At 44.3% G+C, this 20,414-nt stretch overlaps 2 protein-coding genes across 8 annotated transcripts in view; one reads left to right on the top strand and one right to left on the bottom strand.

The window, feature by feature from the left end:
* NFATC2IP (nuclear factor of activated T cells 2 interacting protein) overlaps nucleotides 1-2,454 on the top strand; it is a 93,469-nt gene extending 91,015 nt beyond the window's left edge. For all 5 annotated transcript variants that reach the window (XM_033946767.1, XM_033946763.1, XM_033946766.1 and 2 more), the window contains one exon: nucleotides 1,757-2,454. In XM_033946767.1, the coding sequence (XP_033802658.1) occupies nucleotides 1,757-1,915 (159 nt within the window). In that variant the 3' untranslated portion in view covers nucleotides 1,916-2,454. The remainder of the gene's footprint in view (nucleotides 1-1,756) is intronic.
* Nucleotides 2,455-2,579: 125 nt separating this feature from the next.
* Nucleotides 2,580-20,414, bottom strand: part of LOC117361434 (arylamine N-acetyltransferase 2-like) — a 29,408-nt gene continuing 11,573 nt past the window's right edge. For 2 of the 3 annotated variants that reach the window (XM_033946770.1, XM_033946769.1), the window contains one exon: nucleotides 8,311-12,355. In XM_033946770.1, coding sequence (XP_033802661.1) covers nucleotides 11,519-12,352 — 834 coding nt within the window. In that variant the 5' untranslated portion in view covers nucleotides 12,353-12,355 and the 3' untranslated portion in view covers nucleotides 8,311-11,518. Of the gene's footprint in view, nucleotides 3,568-8,310; nucleotides 12,356-20,414 lie in introns of those variants that run through there. The other variant, XR_004539648.1, reaches the window with a different exon arrangement.

Below are 20,414 nucleotides of genomic sequence, written 5' to 3' on the forward strand. Positions count from 1 at the left end.
TTGTCCTGAACTTGTCCCCCTTAGCTTCAATCCATGTCCTCTTGTCCGTGTCACATTGGACATTGTAAATAATTTTTTTTCCTGCTCTATTTTGTCGATTCCTTTCAGTATTTTGAAAGTCTTAACCATATCCCCTCGCAGTCTCCTCTTCTTAAGGGAGAACAATCCCAGTCTCTTAAGTCGTTCCTCGTATTCCAAGTTCTCCATGCCCTTTATTAGCTTCGTTGCTCGTCTCTGCACCCTCTCGAGCATTTTTATATCCTTCTTTAGGTATGGAGACCAATGTTGGACGCAGTATTCCAAGTGTGGTCTGACCATCGCTCTATAAAGCGGCATTATTACTTTCTCCGATCTACTCGTGATTCCCTTCTTTATCATGCCTAGCATTCTATTCGCGTTCTTCGCTGCCGCCATGCATTGCGCCAACGGCTTCAGGGTCCTATTGATTAATACACCCTTTCCTGTTCGGTTTTTCCCAGAGTTGCACCTGACATACTATACTTGTGTTCTTTATTTTTTCTGCCTAAGTGCATCACTTTGCATTTTTCCACATTAAACTTCATCTGCCATTTATCTGCCCAATTCTCCAATCGGCTCAAGTCGCTCTGGAGTTCCTCACTGTCCTTCTGCGATTTGATTGCCCGGCATAGCTTTGTGTCATCTGCAAACTCTGCCAATTTTGCCTGACACCTACCTTAGGTCTATAGTTTCTGACATCACTTCTGAAAGCACCTTCTAACAGGGATGTACTCTAGCTCAAGATTTATAATCACTGTACGGTATTGCATAAATTCTGTAGCACTATAAAAATGAGGAGTATATTATTTAGCTCTCATCTCATTTTCCTGTTGCAGGTGTCTCCCCCTCAACCTTTGTTACTAGTTGACTACTTCTGCCTTACAAAAACATGCTCAAATTTTGTGTTTTACTTTTTTTTTTTTTTCAGAAACAAGATGTAGGATGTGCCTTTATTCCTTGAAGTTAGTTTTTCCTGATCCTTCATTACTTCTGGGTAGCTTCGGTGGTAATAATGCTAGATTAACGATGCCTTGGTAGATGAGAAGGCTTTTTGAACCTATGCTAATCCAACACTGGCTACTACTACTACTTATTACTTCTATAGCGCTGAAACATTTTGACATTTATAGACTGTCCCTGCTTGGAAGAGCTTACAATCTAACTTGGACAAGCAGACATAACATATAGGGTTGGAGATGCAGAACCCAAGGTGAGAGGAGTTAGGAGTCGAGAGCATTCTAAGAGGTGGGCTTTTAACTGGACCTTGAACACTGCCAGAGACAAAGCCCACCGTAGGGATTCAGGCAGCTTGTTCTAAGCATATGGTGCAGCAAGGCAGAAGGGACGGAGTCTGGAGTTGGCAGTTGAAGAGAAGGGCACAGATAGGAGGGACTTACCAGCTGAGCAGAGCTCATGGGGGGGGGAGGGAGGGGGGAGAGGGGAAGTTGCAAAGAGATAGCACCTTGCATCTACTAAAATGTTTTTATGAACACTGCTATCTGCTATCTCACAACCAATGAACTATACCACTGCATATGTCAGCCAAAAAGTACAAAACTAAGTGCAAGATTTTCCATTAATGAAATAAGCAAGCAATTGTGAAGCATGATTTATTCCCTGGCTGAATGTGTGTTGTATAGTTTAATTTTTATATTCTGCACTTTTCTCTGTCTGAACATTTGATGTCTGGCTAGTCTTTACATAGTCTGACTTTCAATGTATTTATCTGGCTTTGCAGACAGATCCACTGAAGAAACTCATGGACCAGTATAGACAGGCCATGGGGTTGCAGGACCGCAATGTCACCTTCCTTTTTGAAGGCCACAAGCTGACTGGTAAGAAAACCCCGGCGGAGCTTGGTATGGAGCACGAAGACATCATTGAAATCTGGGTCTAATCCCACTGGTCCTTAATGTTTTGAACTGGATTGATGACATAATCAGAGAAAGGCTGCAGCCCTACCTCCATCTGCCTCTTACCTCACAGTCACTGAAGGGAATCAGATTTGCACTGCTCAGTGAAGAAAGAGAAAAGCCAGCTCTTTCTGAAGATTTGGGGATGAGGATCTCCTCACAGAGTAATGGAGTGTGAACAGTCTCTAAGGATAGTCTCCCCAGATTGATAGGAGAAACAGAGAAGATGTGGGTGCAAGTCTAGATGACTGCATGTTTACCTCCTGACAATTCAAGTAGTTGACTAGTATGTGATGCAAGTGTCACTCCTGGGATTTAATTGCTGTTTGGTTCTTCTCTCTTTTGTAAATATGTGTATAATTATTCCCTTTGCTCTTTATGAAATATTTATCTCTGCAGGAGCTGGGAGATCTATATAGATTATAGTTTTTACTGCTGTAAATAAGATTCTGGACAGTTTTCCTTTTTTGTGTGTTTCTGGTTTGTTGTGATTTTGTAGTAATAAACTAACTGATGTTGTATAGATAGGTATTTTGTGGTGGTATTCTAAATACTGATTTCACTATAAGGTAATTGGTTGCTGGGATGCCTTCCCTCAGAGTGGTTTAACCATAAGACAAACTGGGAAGTTATTTAGAGCAGCAGCTTCTTTGAGAGTGGCGAAGAACAGCTACTTTCAAAGCAAGACAGCCACACAAACTCAAGAACTACCAGCTGGCACTTTTACTTACAGGGAGGATAAGCAAGTTTTGGAAATAGCCCTATGTATGTTTGTGTGTGTTTGTATTCAGCCCGTGGCAGGAAGTAAGCCACTCACAGCCACAGGCTGAACTAACCACAGATATTAAATGCCAATGCATATATGGCTCCTGACATTGAATATATAAGTATGTGCGCTGACCAAGAAGTTAACCATGCACCAGCTAATGTTCAGACTGGTGCCCAGTTAACTTTGTGCAATTACTTAGCCAGTTAATGACTGAATAGCGCTGCTAACTGGCTAAGTTATGGCTCTGCTGTTTAGGAAATGGCCAGTTAGCAGCAATATTCAGTGGCACAACTGAATATCTTCAGCTAGACAGCTCAGTGGGTTTTAACCAGGCAGGAAAGACACCTGCCCGGTTAAACCCCATGAATATTGGGCTACAATGTTTAATATTGAAACATTTAATGTACAATAACATGTTTTCCACAGGATTCTTGTGGGAGGGGCGACATTGGGGTGATCATGATTGTTGAGTTTAATTATCATAATCTCCAGAGGGGTGTCAGGATCTAAAAGTTAATTGAGGGGTGTGAGGCTAGATTGCCTAATATCCTTACACTGGCCCTGCCTAAGGACATCTGGATGTGAGTCAAAAAGAAAGTGAATGTTCTTATTTTTCATAAAAATAAATCCCTGGTAGTGGCACCTAGAGAACCCTCCATCCGTTGCAGCTGCTTCCTCACGAGGAGAGCTCCATCCTTGTGGCTGCTCTGTGCATAGCAAAGAACTGACTTTCACTGGCTGAGCAAGCATCCGGTTGAGTTGTGTCTCTGGACTGCTGAAGGATGCAATCCATCATTTTGTCATTCTTGTCCAATGAGATGCTTCTAGATTTATCCAGTTTTGGTGATAAATGGCTTGTTGGAGTACCTTGAGAAGCAATCATAAAAAACATTTTTGAAAAAATTGGTTTTTGATGAGTTTTGCTGACAGAGCTTGATGTGAGACTACAATAGGGCTGGCAGATTGTGCACCAGAACGAGGGTCAGAATGAGAATGTGTTTATAGAAATAAATGTGATTCTGACTGCAAAACAGTTCTAGGGTAAGGGTCCCTAAACTAGAGAGTTGCGAGGGGACAGAAATCCCACCCGTCCCGTCCTGTTCCCCCCCCCCCCCCCAGTATCCCACCTGTTCGCGCCCGTCCCTGCCAGAATCCCCTCTGTCCCTGCAAGGAATCCCATCCATCCCCTGTTACCTGTCCCCATAAAAAGCAGCAATTACTTCTGACAGTTTTGATTTTATTTTAAGTCTTAGGTTTATTTAAACCAACAATAAAATACAATATATATACAAATAACAGTGAACAGAAATAAGAGATGCATACATCACCGGAAAGAATTAGAATAGACATTAGGTCATGTGATTGTAGGGTCGACCATTTCTTGTTAAAAGAAATAAGAGTTGGATTTTTTGGCAATATAAAGCTCATATCTGTAGAGCAAACAAATCTGGTTCCACCATCTGGTATAGGTAACTTGTAAGAGGTCCTTCCAATATCCACAAATAGTTTTTAATGCTCATAGTAAAGAATCAAACAATACAGCATCAAAATCATTTAAAGCAGAATTGAGAGGCACCTTTTCAGGACAATCGTTGCATAAGAAAAATGTGCCAAAACTGAACTGGAAACCCCAAAACAAACTCGGCAAGTACTTCATTTTGTACTAAACACAATTGGTGGCATAACCATGAAAGGGGCCTGGGCCTCCCATTTTGAGCTTAGCCCCACTCAAAATGAACATCTCCCTTGCTGTAGCTGGTGGGACATTTTGTCCTATGAGCCTGCAGGGGATCCCCGCGGGAGTCCCTTAGACCTGGGGGGGATCCCTGCAGGAATCTCGCGGAACCTCCGCAATCCCTGTTCCCCTGTAGACCTCTACCTTAATCTGCAGCCTGTGGGCCAGACCTAGCCCACAGAGCATGTCTTTCCAGTTCTCAGAGCTTACTGTATTTTTCGCACTATAAGACACACCTGACCATAAGACGCACCTAGGTTTAGAGGAGGAAAATAAGAAAAAAACATTCTGAACCAAATTGTGTACTAATATATTTAATAAAATATACCAGTCTCTGCTCCCTGTCACCCCTTCCCTACTAGGCTCTGCAGCCAGCCTCCCTCCATGCCAAGTTCTGCATCCTGTCCCCCCCCCTCCCCTCCCTGTCAGGCTCTCCCCTGTCCCACCGCCCTGCCCTGTACCCTGTCCTTCTCTGGTGGTCTAGTGGTAGGCAGTCCCAGCCACCCCCAGTACCTTTTTTAATCTGGTGGTTCAGCAGTGTTTCAGCAGCAACGAGCTTTCCACGCTCCTACCCCTCTCTCACTGGATGGCTGCATCATATCTTGCAGCTAGCGGTGCACAAGGCTGGAATGAGCTTTTTGTGCTCCAGTCTGGCCCTGCGCTGCTCCCTGAATGGCTGCCATCAGTTCCTACGAGTCCTGCGAGAACTGGTGGCATCATTTAGGGAGCGGTGCAGGGCCAGGCTGGAGCGCATAAAACTCAATCCTGCCTTGTGCGTCGCTGGCTGCAAGATATGATGAGGCAGCCATCCAGCGAGGGAAGGGCAGGCGCGGAAAGCTCGCTCCTGCCGATACAACATTGGACCCCAGAATTTTAAAAGGTATCAGAGGAGGGGGATTAAAAAAATTGTTATATTCGCTCCATAAGACACACAGACATTTCCACCTACTTTTTTTTTTTTTTGGGGGGGGGGGAAGTGCATCTTTTGGAGCGAAAACAGTACTTTTGGGGGGGGCTATCTACAGAAAGGATATATTTGAATTCTGGAATTCGTTGCCAGAGAATGTGGTAAAAGTAGTTAGCTTAGCATGGTTTTAAAAAGGTTTGTATAATTTACTAAAAGAAAAGTCCATAAGCCATTATTTATTTGGATTTCTAGGATCAGCAATAAATACATACTGTAGGTTGCAGAGAGAACTTGCCTCGAGGTCTTTATGCATATGAGTGGCATCTACCTGTCCTCCATTTTGATTCTTTCTATATTATCTTGCTAACCCCAAACATGCTAATAAAAATGATATTCATAGTTTCTTACACAACTAGAGCTCTCTCTGCTTCTTGCTTGCAGAGTAGCGCATTTAGGTAGAAGATCTTTGGTAATCTAGTCATCTTTGCATTTGTTCATCAAAGGAATATGCTTGAGATAAATTTGCATGCACTTTCTCCATTCTATGCAATCTATCTCATGAGTATTTATTATGCATATCCAGAAAACCTGACTGGTTAGGTGCGTCCTGAGGAACGAGCTGAAAACCCCTGGATTACTAGATAGCTGCTTCTTTTTTTGATCTGCTCTGCTTGTTGGCTAACCTGCAGTGGTTTGATACTGCAGAGGTTCAATTGTTGGTACCCACTGGCCAAACTAAACTAAGAAAGGTGGCAAGTCTTACTGTTTTGAATACAAGTGGTGCGAGGAGTATCTCCGTAGCATTTCAAATGAAATAGCAAGAGGTGGAGAGCATTAGCCCCTGAAGAAACATGCCAGTGAAACGGCAGGGTAACTGTCGGGCTAGAAGTTAAGTGTTCTTAATTATTATTCCAGCACCACATTGATTCATTAGGGTATTGCCTGCATTAAAAAAAATTAACAAGACCAATGATGAACATGCTACCCCCAGTAAGGACATGAAATCAATTAAGTAGTATCTTGGGTATTTGAAGTCTTGGTATAAACATTATCTTCAAATTGGTTTGTTCATAACTAGTTGCTTTTAAGAAAAGTTGAACAAACTTTTTCCATTGCCTATTGGAAGTCTTACTGTAAACCACTTAAACTAGGGAAGGTGTAGTCCATTTCAATATTATACATATCTGACAAGCTCGTTATATATCCATTGATTTCACAGAAGGCATGTGGGACCTTATTCTGTAATATAGCAATCAGAGATTAAATTGTATTCCGCTTTGACTAGCTATAGTGATAAAAGCAGTTATATTAAATTTGAATAAATTTATGATAATGATGAGAGGAAGTGACGTCATCGCCGCGGATGGGAGCTTAAACTGAAAGCTCCGTTGGGGTCCGGCGATCTAACTGATTAAAGTTGTGAAAACGGCGCATTTTTCCACTCCCCGAGTGGTGGTGAGGTGTGTGAAGGATCGGGGAACCCCATGGCAACACGCAAAAAATTACCCGGTGACAAACCCGGCCAGCGCACGATGGAGCAGGCGCTGGGCCAGGTAGCACGTGGCGGTGCGGGCCCGGAGACCAGCAGCGGGGAAGCGGCGCGATTGAGTGGTGCTATCGCTGCGGTCGCTGACATGCTGGTTGAGCCCGTGCAGGTGGATGCCCCGCCGGAACCGCTTACTAAAGCGGACATGCAGCGTTGGATTACTGAGGTGAAATCTGAAATTTCGGCTGTGGCTGTGTAGGTCCGGGAAGCGGTGCAAGAGCTGCGAACTGATTTGGTGGAGGTGGGCACCAGGGTGGAGGTTGTGGAGATGCGGCTGGATAGCTGCGAGGAGAATGTGACCGGGGTGCAAAGATCCTTGGAAACTGCCTCTGCTGATTATCAAATCCTCCTGGACAAAGTTGAGGATCTGGAGAACCGCACCCGGCGTAATAATTTGAGGGTGCGGGGCCTACCGGACTTACCAGAGTTTAAAGATGTGCGTGCTACTACTATTAAGCTGATCAGGTGGCTTTTACAAGATGATACCCTGGAGCCGGGACTTGAGCGGGCACATCGGGCTCTGATACCTCGGACATCCGATCAACCTAAAGATATTGTACTCTGCCTCCTGAGCTTTACCCTTAAAGAACAGATCTTCCGCAGAGCCCGGGAGATGGGCACAGTTACGTGGGAAGGCCATCGGTTGGAGTTCTATCAAGACCTGGCTGCGGGCACGCTCCAGAAACGTCGGGCGTTCAAAGATGTGACCAAAGCATTGCAGTGTAGTAATTTGCGCTACCGCTGGACTTACCCTTTTGGGGTGGTGATTACCATCAATGGAGTTCATACAAAAGTCACTACAATACGGGAGGCTCGTGGTCTGTTGCAGCAAGCGGGTATTGAGATCCCGGAGGAGGCTGTTCCTGCTGAGGGAGCGGTGTTGAACGGAGTGGCGCCTCCCGCCCCCTCCCGATGGCAGCGAGTGGAAAGAGGATCCCAGAGCGGGAGGGGCGGCCGAGGAGGTGGACACCCTCTTCCAGTTACCGCTTCTACATCCAGTGCCCCCCCCTGAGGGCTGACTGACTGTGCTTGTATTGTTCCAGTTTTTTCAATACTTCCTTATCTGCAGGGGGGTGTGTATGGACCCCTCCTTGGAGCTGGGTACCTGGGTTTGAGTTTTGGAAAGGAACTGTGAGGGGGTTGCCCATGGATTGGTTCTGGGGGAGGGTGGGAAGGGGGAAGTTGGAGAGATGTATTGGTGTTCTGTGGGGGAATGTTGTACTGTGGGGGAGGGGGGAGTGAGAAGTGTGGTGAGGGGGGTTTGGGGGTTGGCGGATTGAATTCTGGGGATTGTTGTGGGAACTGTATTTGACAGTTAGTGTTGTGTTGTGGGGTTTGTGTAAGGGGCCATGGGGATGGATCACTTCCTTGTATGCTGGTGGGAGATCTGTGGACTCTCACTTTGGGGGAGGGGGGATGGGGGAGTGGGCTGGGGGGGGGGTAGCGGGAGATGTGGGGACAAGTTGGCAGGGGTTGGGGTTGCATTGCCATTCTTCTCATTGGATTATGGAGGGATTCCGGTTGGTCTCTTATAATATCAGGGGTCTAAATTCCCCCAATAAGAGACGAGCTTTCTATAGGGAGCTGCTTCGCTTGCGGGCTGATGTATGTTTCGTCCAGGAGACACATCTACTCCAGTCCCATGAATCTCTAGTTAGGGATTCTAGGTTTCCTCAGGCCTTTTGGGCTTCCAGGGTAGGCACTTCTAAGAGGGGTGGGGTGGGTATTCTTGTTCGTAAGGGGATTCGTAGTGAAGTGCAGAGGGTGGTGCGGGATCCTCAGGGTAGATATATAATGTTGGAGGCTTTGATTGAGGGGGTCTTGTACTCCCTGGTTAATGTTTATGCTCCCAATGAGGGTCAGGGGGTCTTCTTTCGAGAGTTAGTGCCTAGAATTCTCAGGTTTAAGGGGGGTGCCCTGGTTTTAGGTGGGGATTTTAATCTTACAGTAACACCTCATTTGGATAACTCAGGGAGGGCGGATCAATATGGGAGGCGGGATCGTAAACTGTTGAGGGAGGCCTTAGCTACTCTGAATGCGGTGGATTGTTGGCGGTGGCTCCATCCATCGGTTAGAGATTATACTTATTTTTCGGGTATCCATTCCTCTTATTCTAGAATTGATTATGTTTTTGTGGAGCGGGGACTGCTTCGGAGGGTGGAATCAGCGGGGATTGAGTCCCTAACATGGTCGGATCATGCCCCAGTTTGGTTGCGGTTCCTGGGAGAGGGTGGTGGCTCGGGACGCAAATTCTGGCGTTTTAATGATAGTCTCCTGGATGATCCGGAGGTGGGAGCGCAGATTGAAGGGTGGATACAGGACTATTTGGATGTGAATGTAGAATGTGGCGCTTCGTTGGAAGCGGTTTGGGAGGGGTTAAAGGCTACCCTTAGGGGCAGAGTGATAGCCCTGGCCTCGGCCCGGCAACGTAAACGACGGGAAGAGGCGGCGGCTTTGCTGATTTTGATTGGTCGGTTGGAGGGCTTGCACAAGCGTAGCCCTTGGGATGTTGCATTACGGGAACGCTTGTTTCAAGCACGCCGGGATCTTCAGGCTTTAGACCTGGAGCGTTTACACCACAATTTACAGCTTCTCAAACAGCGTTATTTTGAATTTTCTAATAAAGCTAGTCGACTGGTTGCCCATCGTCTGAAAGTGAGGCAGACGCGCAATCAGATTCTCTCGCTACGTGCAGCCTCTGGTGAGTTGTTGCGGAAAGAGGATGCTATTCGGGCACGTTTTGTGGAGTATTACTCCCATCTCTATGCACCGGAAACTTCTGGGTCCTTACCAGACCTAGACGCTTATTTGGCTTCAGCGGAGTTGCCCCGGATTGCGCCTGATGATGTGGCACGGTTGGACCGTCCTCTCACGTTGGTTGAGGCTCGTGGAGCGCTGCGTTCTATGCCCCTTGGTAAGTCACCAGGGTTGGATGGTTTTACTGTTCGATATTATAAACGCTTTCAGGATCTTTTGCTGCCTCCTTTGTTGCGTTTTCTTAACTCCTTGCAAGAGAATAGTGCCCTCCCCTACTTTATGAGATTAGCGGGTGTGATGGTGTTGGCCAAGGAGGGGAAGGATCCCCTGCAGTGTGCTTCTTATAGGCCGATCTCGTTGTTGGGGGTTGACACTAAGCTATTTACGCGGATCTTGGCTGACAGATTGATGAGTTGGATTCCTCGGCTGATCCATCCGGATCAGTCGGGTTTTGTAATGGGTAGACAGGTGGGCGACAATACTCGTCGGGTTTACAATTTGTTTGAAAGGGCAAGGGGGGGGGAGTGAGGGAAACGGTGTTTCTGTCGGTCGACGCTGAGAAGGCGTTCGATAGAGTCTCCTGGCCTTTCTTGTTCAGGATTTTGGAATCTGTAGGTTTGGGTCCGCGCATGCGGGATTGGATCCAGATCCTTTATACTTGCCCTATTGGATGTATAAAGGTAAATGGGGGCTACTCGGAGACTTTTTCGCTCGCAAGGGGAACGCGTCAGGGGTGTCCTCTTTCACCTCTTCTCTTCGCCTTGACGATAGAACCCCTGGCGCAGAGGGTGCGGCTGAATCGGGATATCAAGGGGGTTACGGTGCCGGGTGGGGATTATAAGTTAGCTTTGTTTGCGGATGATCTCTTGTTTACGGTGGAGGACCCTGAGGGTTCCCTGCATGCTATCTTACGGGAGTTGGATGCTTATGGTAAGGTGTCGGGATTTCGTGTCAATGTTGGAAAATCTGAGCTCCTTAACATTAACTTGTCTGATGATCGAGTGGCTTACCTCCGAGACCGGTTTTCGTTCCGGTGGGTTCAGCATTCTCTCCGTTACCTCGGGGTTTATTTCGGACCTCCGGGAGTGGATCTCTATGATCTTAATTTCCCCCCGCTCTTTCGACGCATTCGTCAGGATTTGCTTAGTTGGAAAGATCAGTATTTCTCTTGGTTGGGTAGGGTGGCAGTTGTGAAACTGATGATTTTGCCTCATCTTTTGTTTTTATTTCAAGTACTGCCGCTCTGGGTGGGTAGGAACACGTTGGAGGAAGTTCAACGGCATATCTCTCACTTTATTTGGGCTGGAAGGAGACCTCGGGTGAGTAGGACGGTCTTATGTATGGGTAGGGGTGATGGCGGGTTGGGGGTTCCCAATGTGGTAAAATACTATCAGGCTGCTCAGCTGCACGCCCTTTTAGAGTGGCAGACGCAGACGCCGAAACTGTGGGTGGAGATAGAGCAAAGTTTAAGTGGTGGGGTGCCTTTGTTACATCGGCCTTGGTTACCTGGCAGGGTGCGGCTGGAGGGTGGCTTGTCCTCAGTGGGAACTTCTTTGAGGGTTTGGAATCAGACCCGGGGTAGTTTATTGCTGGGTAGGCGCCATTCCTGGTATACCCCGTTAAGATATAATCCAGATTTTCTACCGGGAAGGGGTGGTGGAGTATTTGCTGATTGGGAAACTAGGGGCTTAGTGTGTGTGGGTCAATTGTGGGATCCGGTTTTGGGCCGTATTCGACCCTTTACAGGGCAGGTTTTAAAAAAAATTTATGATAATGATAAATTAAGACTTAAATTAGCATTCCTAATTGAAAATCCATGTAAGCATAAATTGCACTATTAAATTCTCTTTCATAATCAATATCCATCTGTGCTTTAATAGATTGCAGGAGGTGGAACGATTGCATCATCTTTTGGTATAAGTTGGCTTGTCAACATTATCCCAAATCTCTCTCTCAGCACATTGGGAATCTCCTCTTCAGCCAGTTGGATAGTATTTTTCTGGATGGATGTTCCAGTGAATATGGTAATGATCAATCTCCAGCCCATGTATGTCACTTTCCCTTCAGGAACATGCAAGGAACAGAAGGACTTGGAGAAGAAAATGGAGTTAGGTGAGGTTTGGTGATAGTCACACATGCCTCTGAAATCTTCCAGCTTCTGCTCCACCTGTGTAAACTTGTAGAGACTTGTCCACTCCTGTGAACCAGTGTCTTCATCTTTCGAGAGTCTCTGTAGGAACCACTTGCTTCCCTCTTGCTGCAGCCTGAAGACACCATTGTCTTGAACCTGTTCCTTGTCAGCTTCCAGTAACAAAGGAGTTCTAAAAGCATCACCAAAGCCAACATCACAGATCCATCTCTGGCTACCTAGATCCACCAGCAGCACCATATGATCATTGGGAGGACCATAGCACTTGGTAAATATGTTCTTCACATGGCCTGACACCATCTGGACCTGGTAGCCCATTTCCTTCAACAGCCAGAAGAATAGACTATTATTCTCAAAGCAGAAGCCACCACGGTGCCTCCGCACAATCTTGTCATAAACAGATGGAGGCTCTAGTGTGATCTGCTCTCCACAATGAATGCTCAAGTTCTCAAAAGGTACAGAGAGGACATGACACTTGTGCAATCCTAGTAAAGTCTTCAGTGAGGGGTCTGTAGAGCCATGGTATCCGATCCTGTCCAAGTACAGAGATATGTCCATCCTCTGCAGGTAAAAAATATCACATGTTCAACAATAAAATTACTGAAAAAAGAACAGCATCTGTTTTATAGTGATTTCTTAGTTTTAAAATGTTGCCATGTACATAATATGCACCTAGAATAAGAAGAGCACTGTTCTAAAGAACACACAATCAAGATATTCTTGCAACACAACTACTGTTTGGTTAATTGTGTCTACTGCTAATCATTTCTAGAGTGCTACTAGGCTTACACAGGTACTTTATCTGTTACTAGTGGGCTCACAATGTAAGTTTTTTATATCTGGAGCAAAGGAGGGTTGGGTGACTTGTCCAGGGTTGCAAGGAGCTGCAGTGGGAACTGAACCTAGTTCCTCAGGATCAAATCTCAATGCAATTAACCTCCACTCAGGAGTCAGGAATTGCAATTGAAGCACACATTTTACCTTACTGCATTTCCTCAGCTTTGACTGAGTCTTTCCTCATGCTTAAAAGGAGAGGGAGAAGTGCCGCCGGAGCCTCGCAATGCTCTGAAAATCCCCCTATCACCATCGAGCAGCTCTTGAATCTCCTTTAAAGGAAGCCAACAATATCAGAAAATCACCCGCTGGATTTGGCGGCGCAGAGTGACGCTGCAAGAAGAATCCCTGGGTTAGAGATCACATTGAGCCCTGAAGCAAGAGACACCCCCCCCCAACCACAGTGTACCAGCTCACAGCGTGAACCAGGCACATCCAACGAGATAGTGCCTGCAGCCCGGGAGGCTTGTTCATCTGGGAGCTTTGAGACAGATACACTGAAAGACTTTTTGAGTCTGGAGAGTGATACTGCGGCTGGAACATCGAAGAAGAGGGAGGCACAACAAGACCAACAAACTACAACTTTGGGAGGTGAGATTACTTCTTTTGTGGTTGAAAAATCCACTGAAATTACAATGGAGTCTCTCTGGAACTTAGTCATTAAATTGGGAAAGTCCTTGAATCCACAAATTAAAGCGGTGGAAAAGAAAATTTTTAAACAGGAACAAGAATTGAATGCATTACAATTGGAAATGACCTCAATTAAAACTAAGTTTGAAAAAAATGAAGTTGAAATAACAGGGGTCAAGCAAGTACAAGAAGTTGTGATTAAAGACTGTGTTAATCTATATATATAAAATCGGAGGTATGTATATGTGTATATATGTGTGTGTATGTGTGTATGTGCTGCGATCACGCAAAAACGGCTTGACCAATTTGAACGAAACTTGGTATGCAGATCCCTCACTACCTGGGGTAATATGCTCTGGGGGTCTCGCGGCCCACCTGCACACGTGGGCGGAGCTACAAACAGAAAATCAGATTTCACCCATTCATGTCAATGGAAAAAATGTAAAAAGCTGCCAACGCAAAAACGGTTTGCCCGATTTGAACGAAACTTGCTATGCTGATCCCTCACTACCTGGGGTGATATGTTCTGTGGGTCTCGCGGCCCACCTGCACACGTGGGCAGAGCTACAAACAGAAAATCTGATTTCACCCATTCAAGTCAATGGAAAAAATGTAAAAAGCTGTGGGACCGATTTGAACGAAACTTGGTATGCAGATCCCTCACTACCTGGGGTGATATGTTCTGGGGGTCTCGCGGCCCACCTGCACACGTGGGCGGAGCTACAAACAGAAAATCATATTTCACCCATTCAAGTCAATGGAAAAAATGTAAAAAGCTGTGGGACCGATTTGAACGCAAATTGGTATGCAGATCCCTCACTACCTGGGGTGATATGTTCTGGGGGTCTTGCGGCCCACCTGCACACATGGGCGGAGCTACAAACAGAAAATCAGATTTCACCCATTCACGTCAATGGAAAAAATGTAAAAAGCTTTGGGACCGATTTGAACGAAACTTGGTATGCAGATCCCTCACTACCTGGGGTGATATGTTCTGGGGGTCTCGCTGCCCACCTGCACACATGGGCGGAGCTACAAACAGAAAATCAGATTTCACCCATTCAAGTCAATGGAAAAAATGTAAAAAGCTGTGGGACCGATTTGAACGAAACTTGGTATGCAGATCCCTCACTACCTGGGGTGATATGTTCTGGGGGTCTCGCGGCCCACCTGCACATGTGGGCGGAGCTACAAACAGAAAATCAGATTTCACCCATTCAAGTCAATGGTAAAAATGTAAAAAGCTGTGGGACCGATTTGAACGAAACTTGATATGCAGATCCCTCACTACCTGGGGTGATATGTTCTGGGGGTCTCGCGGCCCACCTGCACACATGGGCGGAGCTACAAACAGAAAATCTGATTTCACCCATTCAAGTCAATGGGAAAAATGTAAAAAGCTGTGGGACCGATTTGAACGAAACTTGATATGCAGATCCCTCACTACCTGGGGTGATATGTTCTGGGGGTCTCGCTGCCCACCTGCACACGTGGGCGGAGCTACAAACAGAAAATCAGATTTCACCCATTCATGTCAATGGAAAAAATGTAAAGAGCTGCCATTCTCACAGTAATTCAAAAACGGCTTGACCGCTTTGACCGAAACTTGGTATGCAGATCCCTCACTAACTGGGGTGATATGTTCTGGGGGTCTCTTCACCCAAGAATTTATATGTTCTTGCTCCTGGAGGTGAAACTAAAAATGTTGTTTATAATCAAGTTTTGTGTTAGTTGTATTGTATTCATTTTGTCAAATATTTCACATTATAATTTGAATATTGTACTTTTTATAAAGCTGTAAAAAAATAATTTCATTCACCACTATAAAGTATCTTTATTTGAATCCATTTACAGTGTTATTGCTATAATTAAATACCCGTGCAACGCCGGGGCATCAGCTAGTATAATAATAATAATAATAATTTATTTTGTATACCGACATACCCAGGGAGTTCTAGGCGGTTCACAGCAGTTAATCAAAAATACATACAGTAAAGTCATGGAAGTTAACAGTTAGAAGGGGAACAAATAAGAAAGTGGGGAGGAGGGTTGCAGGTCATAAGGGGATGGAGAGCAGTCATAAGGTAGTAAAAAGATAGTAGTGGTACAGTGCATTAGGAGTTCAGTCTGTGGAATAAGTGCGTTTTGAGCTGCTTTCTGAAGTCAAGATAGGAGGGGGCTTCAAGTACAATTTGGGCGAGCCATGGATTCAGTTTAGCCGCCTGAAAGGAGAAAGTTTTATCAAGGAACCTTTTGAAATGACATAATTTTAATGAGGGAAAGGCAAACAGGTGTATTCTGCGGGAGCTCTTATTGTTGTAATTTAAACTGAAGTGTGGGTTAAGGTAACTCGGTGACATTCCAAATACTGTTTTGTAGCAGTTACAGGAGAACTTGAACAGGACTCTGGATTCGAATGGTAACCAGTGAAGTTTATGGTAGAAAGGGGTGACATGTTCCCATTTGTTCAAGCCAAAGATGAGGCGGATGGCGGTATTCTGAATCAGTTTCAGTTTCCTGATGGTTTTCTTCAAGGCGCCCAGGTATATGATATTGCAGTAGTCAAGGATGCTGAGAATGGAGGATTGTACTAATAGACGGAAAGAAGTGTCGTCAAAGTATTTTTTATGGTGCGGAGTTTCCAGAGCACCGAGATGCTTTTCTTAAATACTAGATCAGAGTGTTTCTCCAGAGTGAGATGTTTGTCTAAAGTAACTCCTAGTATTTTTAAGGTTTGTTCAAGACCCATTCACATGTATTGTGGTGTCCTTGATTTTTTCGTTGGGTGTTGCCAAGAAGAATTTAGTTTTTTCCGAGTTTAACTTTAATCTAAAAGCTAGCATCCAGAGTTCTATCTAGTTGAGAATGATTGCTAGGGATTTTAGAAACTCTGGTGTAAAACACGTTAGCGGGATGGCTATAGTAATGTCGTCTGCATAGATGAAGAATTTGAGCTTTAAACTGTGCAAGAGATTTTCCAGGGAGACAAGATAGATATTAAATAGGGTGGGGGACAAGGGGGAGCCCTGTGGAACCCCACAAGTGTTCCAGATATAGGAGAAAGAGTCGTTCTTAAACACCTTGTATGATGTTTCCCAGAAACTCATGGAACCAGTTGAGAACATAGCCTGAGATACCGAGGTTTGCCAGACAGTCCAGAAGAATAGTGTGGTTGACCAGGTCAAATGCACTACTCAGATCAAGTTGCAAGATCAGGGCACTTGAGCCCTGGCTAAAGAGTGAGTGCAGGTAGTTGAGCAGTGATGCTATAATGGTTTCAGTACTGTGACCTGAGCGAAAGCCTGATTGATTGTCATGTAAAATGTTGAATTTCTCCAAATATGTGGAGAGTTCAGCATTTATCACCCCTTCTGCTATTTTGGTAGCCAGCGGGATACTAGTGATAGGTCTGTAGTTAGATGGGGCATTCGATAGTTCATTTGCAGATTTTTTAATTGGAGTAATCATGATGTGACCTTGTTCTGCTGGGAACTTTCCAGAGGTTAATAAGAAGTTTACCCATGTCCACAGTTTGACTTTAAAGTTGATCGGGGCAGTTTTCATGACATTTGGGGGGCAAGTATCCAATCTGCAGTAGGAGTTAGCATATTTGTTGTAGTATTTGCTAAAAGTTTGCCAGTCAGCGGTTGTAAAATAGTTCCAATTCAGATTAGCTCTGAACTCTAGATCAGCTCTGGACTTGTCCGTGTCTGGCAGGATGGGATAGCACCAGTGGGGCTTGGCAGTAATCGTTAGCGAGGAGGATCTTAATTTTTGAATTTTAGAGTTAAAGAAATATGCCAAGCTGTTTGCGGTTAAGGTAGAATCTTCATGGGAGTCAGTGAATGTCTCAAGATTATAGAGATCGTTGACCAGTTTAAAAAGGCTACTACTATTAAGTTTCAAGTTTCAAGTTTAATAAGGTTTTTGATTGATCACTTAATCATATTTCTAAGCGATGAACATAATAAAATTACAATATTTGGGGAACAATACAATACTTGACAATAATTAAGTCCGACAGGACTATTAACAAACTTAACAAACCCATAAACACAAGGAAGAAAAGGGAAGTGAACTACAAAATATTTAAAAGAAAGCAGAACAATCAAGGAAAATATATAAGGCAGGGGAAACAGAAAATTTCCATGATATTATACAGCAGAAATAAAATTAGCCAGAAAACTGGTTAATTAATTATCAAAGGCATCTTTAAAAAGAAAAGTTTTTAAATTACTCAGATTGCACTCTTCCCGTAAATAAATAGGAAGAGAATTCCAAATTTGAGGTGCTGTAACAGAAAAAAATAAATTGCTGTCTTGTATTAATAACCTTAAGAGAAGGAATCATCAATAAATGCTGTTCATTAGATCTCAATGTTCTATTGGAAGTATAAGGGATTAATAATTTATAAATAAATGTTGGGGTTTTATAAAGTAGGGATTTGAAAGTAAGTAGGCATAATTTATATGTTATCCGGTGAGATACAGGAAGCCAATGCGCCTTCCTAAGAAGGGGAGTTACATGATCAAATTTCCTAGTTTTTGATATGAGTTTAATGGAAGTATTTTGGATAATTTGTAGACGTTTTATTTCACTCGGAGCAATTCCCTTAAAAAGGGTATTGCAATAATCAATTTTGGAAATCACCAAAGAGTAAATGAGAATGTTAAGAGATTTTGAGCAAAGAAATTGTGAAAGTGAACGGATTTGACGAAGCCTGTAAAAGGTTGCTTTAATAATACTACTAATGTGATCATGGAAAGTTAGTTTATAATCGAAAATCACCCCTAAGATTTTTATGTTGTTAACTGATTGTAGGGGGACATTTTTTATGGAAATAGGAGAAATGAGTTTAGAACTATCTTTCCATGGAAAAAGCATCACATTTGTTTTATTAATGTTAAGCGCCAATCTATTGGTATCCAGCCATTGGTGAACCTGGTCAAGCTTCTTATTAATTGCTATGATGTCCAAAGAGTTATTAGCATCTAAAGGATGTAAGAGCTGAATATCATCAGCATAGGCAAATACGTGAAAACCAACGGATTGGCACAAAGTCATCAATGGGGCAAGAAAAATATTAAATAACAGTAGGGAAAGGATAGACCCTTGAGGAACACCATACGTGGTCAGTGAACTTTTAGAGATCGAATCGTTAAAGAAAACGGTAGAGGTACGGTCTGTAAAATATGATACAAACCAGGAAAAAACTTGGTCTGTAATACCAATAGATTGAAGTCTGTCTAACAAAAGCCGGTGATCGATCGTATCAAAGGCTGCAGAAAGGTCAATAGAAATTAATAGAACCGATTGATGATGATCTAAAAAGTATTGTATAGAGGTGGACATACCGATCAATGAGTGTTCTGTACAATGGTGATGTCTGAAACCGGTTTGATTTGGATGTAAAACATTGGTTTTTTCAATAAATTCCGAAATTTGATTAAAGACTACCTTCTCTGTCAATTTTGCTAGAAAAGGAATATTTGCTATTGGTCTGTAATTAGATGGATCCTCAGGACTAATTTTTTGGTCTTTAATAATAGGTCGGATGATTGATTTCTTCCAGGCTTCCGGCATGATGTTTTGACGTAGGCTTTCATTAACTAACGTAAGGATAAAAGGACCAAAAATCTCAAAGTAACGTTTAAAGATAAAAGGAGGAATTAAGGAAAAAAGGAGTTGTAAAAGAAGAGAAAGAGATAGCTGACAGGTTAAATGAGTTCTTCACGTCAGTCTTCACGATGGAGAATATAACCAACATTCCGGAACCCGAGGAGATCGTAATAGGAGACCAAGACGATAAGCTGGTCAACTTAGAGGTAAGCCAAGAGGATGTACTCAAGCAGATTGACAGACTAAAGAGCGACAAATCGCCAGGTCCGGATGGCATTCACCCAAGGGTACTCAAGGAACTAAAAGACGTAATAGCGGAGCCACTTCGACAAATATGCAACCTATCCTTAAAAACCGGAGAGATCCCGGAGGATTGGAAAATAGCAAATGTCACGCCCATCTTCAAGAAGGGCGCAAGGGGGGACCCGGGAAACTACAGGCCGGTGAGCCTGACTTCAGTTCCGGGAAAGATGATGGAGGCACTGATTAAAGACGGCATCTGTGAGCACATCGAAAAAAATGGGCAGCTAAAACCAAGTCAACATGGCTTCTGTAAGGGTAGGTCATGCCTCACAAACTTATTGTACTTCTTTGAGGGAGTGAACAGCCAGGTGGATAAAGGGGAATCTATAGACATCATTTACCTTGACTTCCAAAAAGCCTTCGACAAGGTGCCACACGAGAGGCTGCTTAAAAAGATATGGAACCACGGGGTACAAGGGGAGGTCCACCAATGGATCAAAAACTGGCTGGCAAACAGGAAGCAGAGGGTTGGCATAAAGGGCCACTACTCAGACTGGAAAGGGGTCACGAGCGGAGTTCCGCAGGGGTCAGTGCTGGGACCGCTCTTGTTCAATATCTACATAAATGACCTAGAGGCGGGAACAAAGTGTGAAGTCATTAAATTTGCAGATGACACCAAACTATACAGCAGGGCTCAAACCAAGGAAGACTGCGAGGAGCTCCAAAAAGATCTAACGCAGCTGGAAAAGTGGGCCGAAAAATGGCAGATGAGCTTCAACGTGGGAAAATGCAAGGTCATGCACGTGGGGAAAAAGAACCAGATGTTCACATACAAAATGGGGGGAACACCACTAGGGGTTAGTAACCTGGAGAGAGACCTGGGAGTGATGGTAGACGCAACACTGAAGGCATCGGCGCAATGCGCCACAGCCTCTAGGAAAGCAAACAGAATGCTGGGTATCATTAAGAGGGGTATTACGACCAGGACGAAGGAAGTTATCATGCCGCTGTATCGTGCAATGGTACGGCCGCATCTGGAGTACTGTGTCCAGTACTGGTCGCCGTACCTCAAGAAGGACATGGCGGTACTTGAGGGAGTACAAAGAAGAGCAACCAAACTGATAAAGGGAATGGAAAATCTCCCATATACCGACAGATTGAAGCAGTTGGGACTTTTCTCCCTGGAGAAGCGAAGACTTAGAGGAGACATGATAGAAACCTTCAAGATCCTGAAGGGCATAGAAAAAGTAGACAGAGACAGATTTTTCAAATTAAGGGGCACCACAAGTACAAG

Source organism: Geotrypetes seraphini, chromosome 5 (assembly GCF_902459505.1).
Source record: "Geotrypetes seraphini chromosome 5, aGeoSer1.1, whole genome shotgun sequence".
Classification (NCBI taxonomy): domain Eukaryota; kingdom Metazoa; phylum Chordata; class Amphibia; order Gymnophiona; family Dermophiidae; genus Geotrypetes; species Geotrypetes seraphini.